Genomic DNA, 11791 nt, shown 5'->3' on the forward strand with positions numbered 1-11791 from the left:
CTGGGTGTATGACAAGGTCCTGGGTGTATGACAGGGTCCTGGGTGTATGACAGGGTCCTGGGTGTATGACAAGGTCCTGGGTGTATGACAAGGTCCTGGGTGTATGACAAGGTCCTGGGTGTATGACAAGGTCCTGGGTGTATGACAGGGTCCTGGGTGTATGACAAGGTCCTGGGTGTATGACAAGGTCCTGGGTGTATGACAAGGTCCTGGGTGTATGACAAGGTCCTGGGTGTATGACACGGTCCTGGGTGTATGACAAGGTCCTGGGTGTATGACAAAGTCCTGGGTGTATGACAGGGTCCTGGGTGTATGACAGGGTCCTGGGTGTATGACAGGGTCCTGGGTGTATGACAAGGTCCTGGGTGGATGACAAGGTCTTGGGTGGATGACAAGGTCCTGGGTGTATGACAGGGTCCTGGGTGGATGACACGGTCCTGGGTGTATGACAAGGTCCTGGGTGGATGACACGGTCCTGGGTGTATGACACGGTCCTGGGTGTATGACAAGGTCCTGGGTGTATGACAAGGTCCTGGGTGTATGACAAGGTCCTGGGTGTATGACACGGTCCTGGGTGTATGACAGGGTCCTGGGTGGATGACAAGGTCCTGGGTGGATGACACGGTCCTGGGTGTATGACAGGGTCCTGGGTGTATGACAAGGTCCTGGTTGGATGACAAGGTCCTGGGTGGATGACACGGTCCTGGGTGTATGACACGGTCCTGGGTGGATGACAAGGTCCTGGGTGTATGACAGGGTCCTGGGTGTATGACAAGGTCCTGGGTGTATGACAAGGTCCTGGGTGTATGACAAGGTCCAGGGTGTATGACAAGGTCCTGGGTGTGTGACAAGGTCCTGGATGTATGACAGGGTCCTGGGTGCATGACAAGGTCCTGGGTGTATGACAGGGTCCTGGGTGTATGACAAGGTCCTGGGTGTATGACAAGGTCCTGGGTGTATGACAAGGTCCTGGGTGGATGACACGGTCCTGAGTGTATGACACGGTCCTGGGTGTATGACAAGGTCCTGGGTGTATGACAAGGTCCTGGGTGTATGACACGGTCCTGGGTGTATGACAGGGTCCTGGGTGGATGACAAGGTCCTGGGTGGATGACACGGTCCTGGGTGTATGACAGGGTCCTGGGTGTATGACAAGGTCCTGGGTGGATGACAAGGTCCTGGGTGGATGACACGGTCCTGGGTGTATGACACGGTCCTGGGTGGATGACAAGGTCCTGGGTGGATGACAAGGTCCTGGGTGGATGACAAGGTCCTGGGTGGATGACACGGTCCTGGGTGTATGACAGGGTCCTGGGTGTATGACAAGGTCCTGGGTGGATGACAAGGTCCTGGGTGGATGACAAGGTCCTGGGTGTATGACAAGGTCCTGGGTGTATGACAAGGTCCTGGGTGTATGACAAGGTCCTGGGTGTATGACAGGGTTCTGGGTGTATGACAGGGTCCTGGGTGTATGACAAGGTCCTGGGTGTATGACAAGGTCCTGGGTGGATGACAAGGTCCTGGGTGGATGACAAGGTCCTGGGTGGATGACACGGTCCTGGGTGTATGACAGGGTCCTGGGTGTATGACAAGGTCCTGGGTGGATGACAAGGTCCTGGGTGGATGACAAGGTCCTGGGTGTATGACAAGGTCCTGGGTGTATGACAAGGTCCTGGGTGGATGACAAGGTCCTGGGTGTATGACAGGGTTCTGGGTGTAATCTTCAAAAGAGAGCTCAAGAAGGATTCAGTGAGAGTTAATGAGGGTCATTAACGTCACCCAAGGGATACACTTATGAGGGAACTGTTGTGTTCAGACATTATTTGAGATTAACATAATACGTGTGAGTGTAATTATCTATCCGTAGGGCAGCTAATTGATCATTGTAGCTAATTGAGGGTAATTAGCATCATCATAGTGAATTCACACAGTGGTGAGGGACCGCTGGGAAGGCGACGGTATTTGTGTTAACGCATTGATCTGGATTAATTATCCGTCCGTGGGATGGCTAATTAGTGGTTCAAGTTAATTAGGGTAATTAACGGCACAGAGTTTTGACTGGCGAGGATGAAGTCATTTGAGTTGGCTTAATTCGTTTTGGATTTATCATATTTGTCTGTGGGACAGTTGATTAATCACTCACTTTAATTAAAGGTAATTAACGCCCGCCATTCCGCGAATTTACAGTGTTTGATGAGACCTGTTTAGGCAGTGTGGAGAGTAACGTATTCGTATAGTATTAATTATCTGTTCGTGGGACAGGTAATTAATTGCTCAGGTTAATTAAGGTAATTACCCTTCATCAAAGTATATTTGTCATAAACTGTGGAGACAACTGTCAATAGAGTGACAGTGAGGTCTATCATAACTCATTTTGAATTAGCTGTCCGTGTGATAGTAATTAGTAATTACTCACTGAATGCTTGATGGGTCAAGTGTGATGTAATTATGGGCAAACGAGTTATCGTTTGACAGTTGGCTTGTCTGTAGCAGACAAGTGTGTGATTTAACGTAAACTAAATTGTTGCTGGCTGGTGTTGACAGTCATTTAACGTAATTGATCACTAAGCATATTAGAGTAATGGATTAGTCATTAGTTGGTTGTCATCATGGTGATGAAGTGTTAATGTAGAATTGATAAGGGGTGACGAGTGTTGACCCGCCTAGTCTCTGTGACCTTATTGGTGTGGGGGGGGGGGGGGGTTATCTTGAGAGGATTTCGGGGCTTATTAGTGTCCCCGCGGCCCGGTCCTCGACCAGGCCTCCACCCCCAGAAAGCAGCCCGTGACAGCTGACTAACACCCAGATACCTATTTTACTGCTAGGTAACAGGGTCATAGGGTGAAAGAAACTCTGCCCATTGTTTCTCGCCGGCGCCTGGGATCGAACCCAGGACCACAGGATCACAAGTCGAGCCTGCTGTCCGCTCGGCCGACCGGGCTGCAAGAGTTGATTTGTAAGTTGTAGTTATTGATAATATCGCAGGGTACTGCGAGTACTTTATGAGTACAAGGTTGTGTCCAGGTGGGCACACCGTTGTTGCAGCCTCAAGCAACCTGAGTACAAGGTTGTGTCCAGGTGGGCACTCCATTGTTGCTGCCTCAAGCAACCTGAGTACAAGGTTGTGTCCAGGTGGGCACACCATTGTTGCAGCCTCAAGCAACCTGAGTACAAGGTTGTGTCCAGGTGGGCACTCCATTGTTGCAGCCTCAAGCAACCTGAGTACAAGGTTGTGTCCAGGTGGGCACTCCATTGTTGCAGCCTCAAGCAACCTGAGTACAAGGTTGTGTCCAGGTGGGCACTCCATTGTTGCAGCCTCAAGCAACCTGAGTACAAGGTTGTGTCCAGGTGGGCACTCCATTGTTGCAGCTTCAAGCAACCTGAGTACAAGGTTGTGTCCAGGTGGGCACTCCATTGTTGCAGCCTCAAGCAACCTGAGTACAAGGTTGTGTCCAGGTGGGCACTCCATTGTTGCAGCCTCAAGCAACCTGAGTACAAGGTTGTGTCCAGGTGGGCACTCCATTGTTGCAGCCTCAAGCAACCTGAGTACAAGGTTGTGTCCAGGTGGGCACTCCATTGTTGCAGCCTCAAGCAACCTGAGTACAAGGTTGTGTCCAGGTGGGCACTCCATTGTTGCAGCCTCAAGCAACCTGAGTACAAGGTTGTGTCCAGGTGGGCACACCATTGTTGCAGCCTCAAGCAACCTGAGTACAAGGTTGTGTCCAGGTGGGCACTCCATTGTTGCAGCCTCAAGCAACCTGAGTACAAGGTTGTGTCCAGGTGGGCACTCCATTGTTGCAGCCTCAAGCAACCTGAGTACAAGGTTGTGTCCAGGTGGGCACTCCATTGTTGCAGCCTCAAGCAACCTGAGTACAAGGTTGTGTCCAGGTGGGCACTCCATTGTTGCAGCCTCAAGCAACCTGAGTACAAGGTTGTGTCCAGGTGGGCACACCATTGTTGCAGCCTCAAGCAACCTGAGTACAAGGTTGTGTCCAGGTGGGCACACCATTGTTGCAGAGTCAAGCAACCTGAGTACAAGGTTGTGTCCAGGTGGGCACACCATTGTTGCAGCCTCAAGCAACCTGAGTACAAGGTTGTGTCCAGGTGGGCACACCATTGTTGCAGCCTCAAGCAACCACAGATAGAATTTTTGTGGCTATACTTGAAGCGGCATTTGACAGGAATCATTGCTTCACTAAGGCTGTTGAATTACCTTTATTTAACGTGCCCCTGAGAGACAGTAATGTAACGTCTAGTTTGTTGTAATAGACATAGGTTCTTGTTGAATAAATTGTTATTTGTTATGAGAACGGTCTTTCTGTCACGCCCTACGACAACATTGTCCCACACACATATTCTGCAATGTACGATGTTTTATGTGAATTTTACTGAAGTCCTGCTTCTGGACTCGAACCCGATTCATAGCGCCACACATCAAATTAAATTTGGTGTGAAACTCCGTTACCTACCCTCCCCTCACCGTGACCTACCCTCACCGTGACCTACCCTCACCGTGATCTCCCCTCCCCTCACCGTGACCTCCCCTCCCCTCACCGTGACCTACCCTCACCGTGACCTACCCTCCCCTCACCGTGACCTACCCTCCCCTCACCGTGATTTACCCTCCCCTCACCGTGACCTACCCTCCCCTCACCGTGACCTGCCCTACCCTCACCGTGACCTACCCTACCCTCACCGTGACCTACCCTCCCCTCACCGTGACCTACCCTACCCTCACCGTGACCTACCCTCCCCTCACCGTGACCTACCCGCCCCTCACCGTGACCTACCCTCCCCTCACCGTGACCTACCCTCCCCTCACCGTGACCTGCCCTCCCCTCACCGTGACCTACCCTTCCCTCACCATGACCTACCCTCACCGTGACCTACCCTCCCCTCACCGTGACCTACCCTACCCTCATCGTGACCTACCCTACCCTTTCCGTGACTAACCTACCCTCATCGTGACCTGCCCTTACCCTCACCGTGACTGTGACCTACCCTCACCATGACCTAATTGTTCAGTCCCCGACCGTCCAAGTGATTGTGCACCATTCCTTCCCCCCGTCCCATCACAAGTCCTTATCCTGACCCGTTCCCAGTGCTAAATAGTCGTAATGGCTTGGCGCTTTCCCCTAATAATATCCTCTCTCCTGCCTTTCTATGGTGTCTTGTGTAAAGTACAAGCTGCGCTCACAGTCCTCGCTGCTGGAGGTCAACCTTCACGGTGAGGTGAGTAGAACAATCTCGCGTCTTCTGCATCCTCTACGAGGCCCTAATGTTGTGTTTTCTTGTGTTGCAGGTAACACTCGTGGAGGGTGTCAGGCAGCTCCACCACCGTGGAGGGTGTCAGGCAGCTCCCACCACCGTGGAGGGTGGCAGGCAGCTCCCACCACCGTGGAGGGTGTCAGGCAGCTCCCACCACCGTGGAGGGTGTCAGGCAGCTCCCACCACCGTGGAGGGTGTCAGGCAGCTCCCACCACCGTGGAGGGTGTCAGGCAGCTCCCACCACCGTGGAGGGTGTCAGGCAGCTCCCACCACCGTGGAGGGTGTCAGGCAGCTCCCACCACCGTGGAGGGTGGCAGGCAGCTCCCACCACCGTGGAGGGTGTCAGGCAGCTCCCACCACCGTGGAGGGTGTCAGGCAGCTCCCACCACCGTGGAGGGTGTCAGGCAGCTCCCACCACCGTGGAGGGTGTCAGGCAGCTCCCACCACCGTGGAGGGTGTCAGGCAGCTCCCACCACCGTGGAGGGTGTCAGGCAGCTCCCACCACCGTGGAGGGTGTCAGGCAGCTCCCACCACCGTGGAGGGTGTCAGGCAGCTCCCACCACCGTGGAGGGTGTCAGGCAGCTCCCACCACCGTGGAGGGTGTCAGGCAGCTCCCACCACCGTGGAGGACGATACGGTAACGCCCGTCTCAGGACGCCAGGGGCTCATGTCATGGCTAGTTTTGTTTTCCTATTCTGAGATGAGTATAATCTGTTTGTGAATATTGTGATGATTCTAGGTAGCCTACCTTAGGCTACCTCTGGTATGAAAGTTGTTCCCGACCATCGTCCATCATTTTTGTCATGATTTGTTCGTGCCTGAATGTTTTTTGTTAGACTAAAGTAGGAAGGATAAGTATGAATGTAGTATGTATATATAAAAAACACAGTTTGGAGTGAGATACCTATAGGGAGTAGCTCTTAGTGCTCCACAGGGAGCAGCTCCTACCAGCAGCTTGGAGCCAACAACAGCATATGCTCTCAACACAGGCCGTTGGCACTAACACTGCCACATCCTGAACTCAAGCGTCGTCCCCAGTACACTCTCCTGCAGCAGTCGTCTCCCTGCGGGAGTTTGATTTATTTATTCTTTTCCCGGTGACGTCCACACCCCTCCCTGGTCGTGACATTTGAGGGTCTGTGACCAGGAATGGGACGTGATACCTTACATGCGAGGCTTCTGTCCGGGGGTGGACACGACCCAGACGGATCAGTGTTCTCTTTATCTACAAGTCACCTAGGACTTGGACTCCATGTTAATTCTTTTGTAAAATGAGTTTAGATTCTAAAATAGATTTGTAATATATCCACTTTTTTAATTATGAACATGAGGTAGACAAGTAATTATGAACATGAGGTAGACAAGTAATTATGAACATGAGGTAGACAAGTAATTATGAACATGAGGTAGACAAGTAATTATGAACATGAGGTAGATAAAACACTATAAATAAGAGGTAGACAAAACACTATGAACATGAGGTAGAGAAGGAACTATGGACAGAAGGTAGACAAGTATCTATAAACATGAGGCAGACAAGTATCTAAAGTATCTATAAACCTGAAGTAGACAAGAAATGATCAACATTAAGTACACTAGTAACTGTGAACATGAGGTACGCTGTTAACTGTGAACATGAGGTACGCTGTCAACTGTGAACATGAGGTACGCTGTCAACTGTGAACATGAGGTACGCTGTCAACTGTGAACATGAGGTACGCTGTCAACTGTGAACATGAGGTACGCTGTCAACTGTGAACATGAGGTACGCTGTCAACTGTGAACATGAGGTACGCTGTTAACTGTGAACATGAGGTACGCTGTTAACTGTGAACATGAGGTACGCTGTCAACTGTGAACATGAGGTACGCTGTCAACTGTGAACATGAGGTACGCTGTTAACTGTGAACATGAGGTACGCTGTTAACTGTGAACATGAGGTACGCTGTCAACTGTGAACATGAGGTACGCTGTCAACTGTGAACATGAGGTACGCTGTCAACTGTGAACATGAGGTACGCTGTCAACTGTGAACATGAGGTACGCTGTCAACTGTGAACATGATGTACGGTGTCAACTGTGAACATGAGGTAGACTATAGTGACTACGAACATGAAGTACATGTCTCTTTCAGTGCTGAAGGCTTGAATGGTAGTTAACCTCGCTCCTGTATGAGTTAATAATTGTTAATAATCTTTAATTTACGGACGCAAGAGACTTCAGATTCATCCCGAGTCGTTGTAGCTTGTAGTTGTTATTGTAGCTTGTTGTTGTTGTTGCTTGTAGTCGTTGTAGTTTGTCGTCGTTGTAGTTGTAGTCGTTGTAGCTTTTCAAGCTTTCTCGGCATGGATGGCCGAGGACGACTGCCTGGCTTGAGTCATGGTCTCTTGTTTTGTGTCAGTGTCAGTCAGTACCTGACCTGTTGTCAGCAGTACCTGACCTGTTGTCAGCAGTACCTGACCTGTTGTCAGCAGTACCTGACCTGTTGTCAGCAGTACCTGACCTGTTGTCAGCAGTACCTGACCTGTTGTAAGCAGTACCTGACCTGTTGTCAGCAGTACCTGACCTGTTGTCAGCAGTACCTGACCTGTTGTCAGCAGTACCTGACCTGTTGTTTATGTCCCGGGTCAGGAGGTCTGGTCATTCTTCACTGGACGACGTGTAACGGACTCGTGGCTGCAGACTCATAATTCTTTGGTCCAACAGTGGACGGTAAGGTGTTGGTGGTGGTCCTGTTAGGATAATGACCAGAATACTATATATCCACCGTAGCGTGATTAACGGTGCGGTAACCTGAGTGTTCCTGGTCGAGCCCTGTACGCTCTGTTGTGGTCCACTTGACGGTAAGTGGGTCCTCGAGTCATTGAGATATTTAATTTACCCAGAGGTCTTGAGATATTTTGTTTATCCAGAGGTCTTGAGATATTTTCTTTATCCAGAGATCTTGAGAAATTTTCTTTATCCGGAGGTCTTGAGATATTTTCTTTACCCAGAGGTCTTGAAATATTTTGTTTACCCAAAGGTCTTGAGATATTTTCTTTACCCAGATGTCTCGAGATATTTTGTTTATCCAGAGGTCTTGAAATATTTTCTTTATCGAGGGATCCTAAATCATTTCATTTTTCCAGTGATCATGGGACATTTTCTTTTATCCATTGACCGCGGGTACTGTCGAGGTGGAAGAGTTTCCTGTGGCTGCGACCATCAATCCTTTGCTCCATTATTGTTAGTGGGACTCGACTCCTCATGTGTCTTCACGGCTGATTCTTTTGTGGGTTTTTAGGGGGAGGGGGGGGGGGGGAGTGTGGCTGAGGAATGTGGTTCTATTATGGGGCTGAGGAACCATCGCTGTTTAGCCACGCTGAGTTGTTAGGGGCCGGTTCAAGTGCATCTTTCAATTGATCCAAATGGCAGGTACAAGAATTTTGAGCTTCATCAGGCTGTTTGATAGAATTAGAAACTCCCTAAAAGAGTGAAAACGGAGTTTGGTCTCCATAAAAATAAAAATAACCTCTAAAAATCTTTTGAGCTGCTCCCATGACTGGGTCTCCCTTGACCGGGTCTCCCATGACTGGGTCTCCCATGACTGGGTCTCCTATGACTGGGTCTACCATGACTGGGTCTCCCATGACTGGGTCTCCTATGACTGGGCCTACCATGACTGGGTCTATTATGACTGGGTCTCCTATGACTGGGGTCTCCCATGACTGGGTCTACCATAACTGGGTCTCCCATGACTGGGTCTACCATGACTGGGGTCTGCCATGACTGGGTCTCCCATGACTCGGGTCTCCCTTGACCGGGTCTACCATGACTGGGTCTCCCATGACTGGGTCTCCCATGACCGGGTCTACCATGACTGGGTCTCCCATGACTGGGTCTCCCATGACTGGGTTTCCTATGACTGGGGTCTCCCATGACTGGGTCTCCCTTGACCGGGTCTACCATGACTGGGTCTCCCTTGACCGGGTCTACCATGACTGGGTCTACCATAACTGGGTCTACCATGACTGGGGTCTGCCATGACTGGGGTCTACCATGACTGGGTCTCCCATGACTGGGTCTCAAACACATTCCTAGCATGGCCTCTATTGTAGACAGGAGCTGAGCTTGCGGACGCTAAATGCTCTAGTGGAGAACTGTGCAGTCCTCAGGCAGGCAGGCGACGGTCCTCACCATGATCACAGGCGCCAAATGCCAATAAAAAGCGGGATTGCCATTATATGGGTCGTCTCCGTGTTTCTATGTTTGTTCTTGTTTGCTCTGTGTTTGCTCTACCTTTATCCTTGTTTGCTCGACAAATTTTTCCTTGTTGGCTCTGAATTTGATCTTGTTTTTTTCTTCATTTGTCCTTGTTTACTGTATAGTGTCCTTGTTTCTGTTCTGCTTTTTATCATTGCTCAATTTGGTGTTTACTGTCTGTTTGTCTCTATTTGCTCTACTTTTATCCTTTTTTTTCCTGTGTCCTTGTTTATTCAACATTTGACCTTCTTTGCTCTTCATTTTTCTTAGATTACCCTGCATTTGTCCTTGATTCCTCTAATTTTTTTTTATTCCCGTATATTTCTCCTTGGTTGCTCTTCATTTATACTTGTTTGTCGTTCATTTGTCCTTCTTTCCCCACCATTTGTCCTTGTTTCCCCACCATTTGTCCTTGTTTCCCCACCATTTGTCCTTGTTTCCCCACCATTTGTCCTTGTTTCCCCACCATTTGTCCTTGTTTCCCCACCATTTGTCTTTGTTTCCCCACCATTTGTCCTTGTTTCCCCACCATTTGTCCTTGTCTAATGTATCTCGGTGTTCGATATTGTTGTTAAGGCTTTAGATGAATTTTCACGAGATCTCAAATATGAAGATTTCCCTGCCGACCTCCACCACACATTTAAAGCAATGCTCGTCAGGAATTTCTCAGTCTATTGAATGTTTAGTAATAACATCCTCTGGTTTATACAATACTCTACACAAATTAAAATGGTTAGAATAAATTAGGTGATTAAATACAACAGGCAATACAACTCTAATAGAATGCCAACACATTAATTTTTTTTAATTAAAGGAACTTTGATTTTAAAATCAAATGAATCACTAATTAAATAGATAAAATTATCAAATAGAAAATTAAATAGAGTAAAAATATTTTCAACTTCAACTAAAAACATGTGAACATATATAAACAAAATATATTTTTTTACCTTCCACCAAATTTAACTCTGACAATGAAGCAACCTTGAATTCAGCTCTACAGGTTCTCCAAGACAACTTGCAACTGGTGCAGCAACTGGTGCAGCAACTGGTGCAGCAACTGGTGCAGCAACTGGTGCAGCAACTGGTGCAGCAACTGGTGCAGCAACTGGTGCAGCAACTGGTGCAGCAACTGGTGCAGCAACTGGTCCAGCAACTGGTCCAGCAACTGGTGCAGCAACTGGTGCAGCAACTGGTGCAGCAACTGGTACAGCAACTGGTGCAGCAACTGGTGCAGCAACTGGTGCAGCAACTGGTGCAGCAACTGGTGCAGCAACTGGTGCAGCAACTGGTGCAGCAACTGGTGCAGCAACTGGTGCAGCAACTGGTGCAGCAACTGGTGCAGCAACTGGTGCAGCAACTGGTGCAGCAGCTGGTCCAGCAACTGGTCCAGCAACTGGTGCAGCAACTGGTACAGCAACTGGTGCAGCAACTGGTGCAGCAACTGGTGCAGCAACTGGTGCAGCAACTGGTGCAGCAACTGGTGCAGCAACTGGTGCAGCAACTGGTGCAGCAACTGGTGCAGCAACTGGGACGACTTCTTGCACAGTGTTTTTACAAGGAAACCGTTCCTGCTATTATTATTGACTGCTTGACTGACAGGAGTGCAGCTGACTGACATGTGATCAGTCGCAGGTGTTTATGTGTAGTGATCAGTCACAGGTGTTTACGTGAAGTGATCAGTCACAAGTGTTTACCTGTAGTGATGAGTCGCAGGTGTTTACGTGTAGTGATCAGTCGCAGGTGTTTACGTGAAATGGTCAGTCACAGGTGTTTACCTGTAGTGATCAGTCGCAGGTGTTTACGTGAAGTGATCAGTCACAAGTGTTTACCTGTAGTGATCAGTCGCAGGTGTTTACGTGTAGTGATCAGTCGCAGGTGTTTACGTGAAGTGATCAGTCACAAGTGTTTACCTGTAGTGATCAGTCGCAGGTGTTTACGTGTAGTGATCAGTCGCAGGTGTTTACGTGAAGTGATCAGTCACAAGTGTTTACCTGTAGTGATCAGTCGCAGGTGTTTACGTGTAGTGATCAGTCGCAGGTGTTTACGTGAAGTGATCAGTCACAAGTGTTTACCTGTAGTGATGAGTCGCAGGTGTTTACGTGTAGTGATCAGTCGCAGGTGTTTACGTGTAGTGATCAGTCACAGGTGTTTACGTGTAGTGATCAGTCACAGGTGTTTACGTGTAGTGATCAGTCACAGGTGTTTACGTGTAGTGATCAGTCACAGGTGTTTACGTGTAGTGATCAGTCACAGGTGTTAAGGTGTAGTGATCAGTAGC

The 11791-nt window shown here is 49.2% G+C and overlaps 1 protein-coding gene across 1 annotated transcript; it reads left to right on the forward strand.

Moving 5' to 3' along the window:
• Positions 1-9078: 9078 nt before the first annotated feature.
• Positions 9079-11128, forward strand: LOC138365238 (uncharacterized). Its single transcript, XM_069325504.1, has 2 exons — positions 9079-9283; positions 10506-11128. The coding sequence occupies exons 1-2, from the start codon at positions 9079-9081 to the stop codon at positions 11126-11128; spliced, it is 828 nt and encodes a 275-aa protein (XP_069181605.1).
• The last annotated feature ends 663 nt before the right edge of the window (positions 11129-11791 follow it).

This window comes from Procambarus clarkii, chromosome 16 (assembly GCF_040958095.1).
Source record: "Procambarus clarkii isolate CNS0578487 chromosome 16, FALCON_Pclarkii_2.0, whole genome shotgun sequence".
Taxonomy (NCBI): Eukaryota; Metazoa; Arthropoda; class Malacostraca; order Decapoda; family Cambaridae; genus Procambarus; species Procambarus clarkii.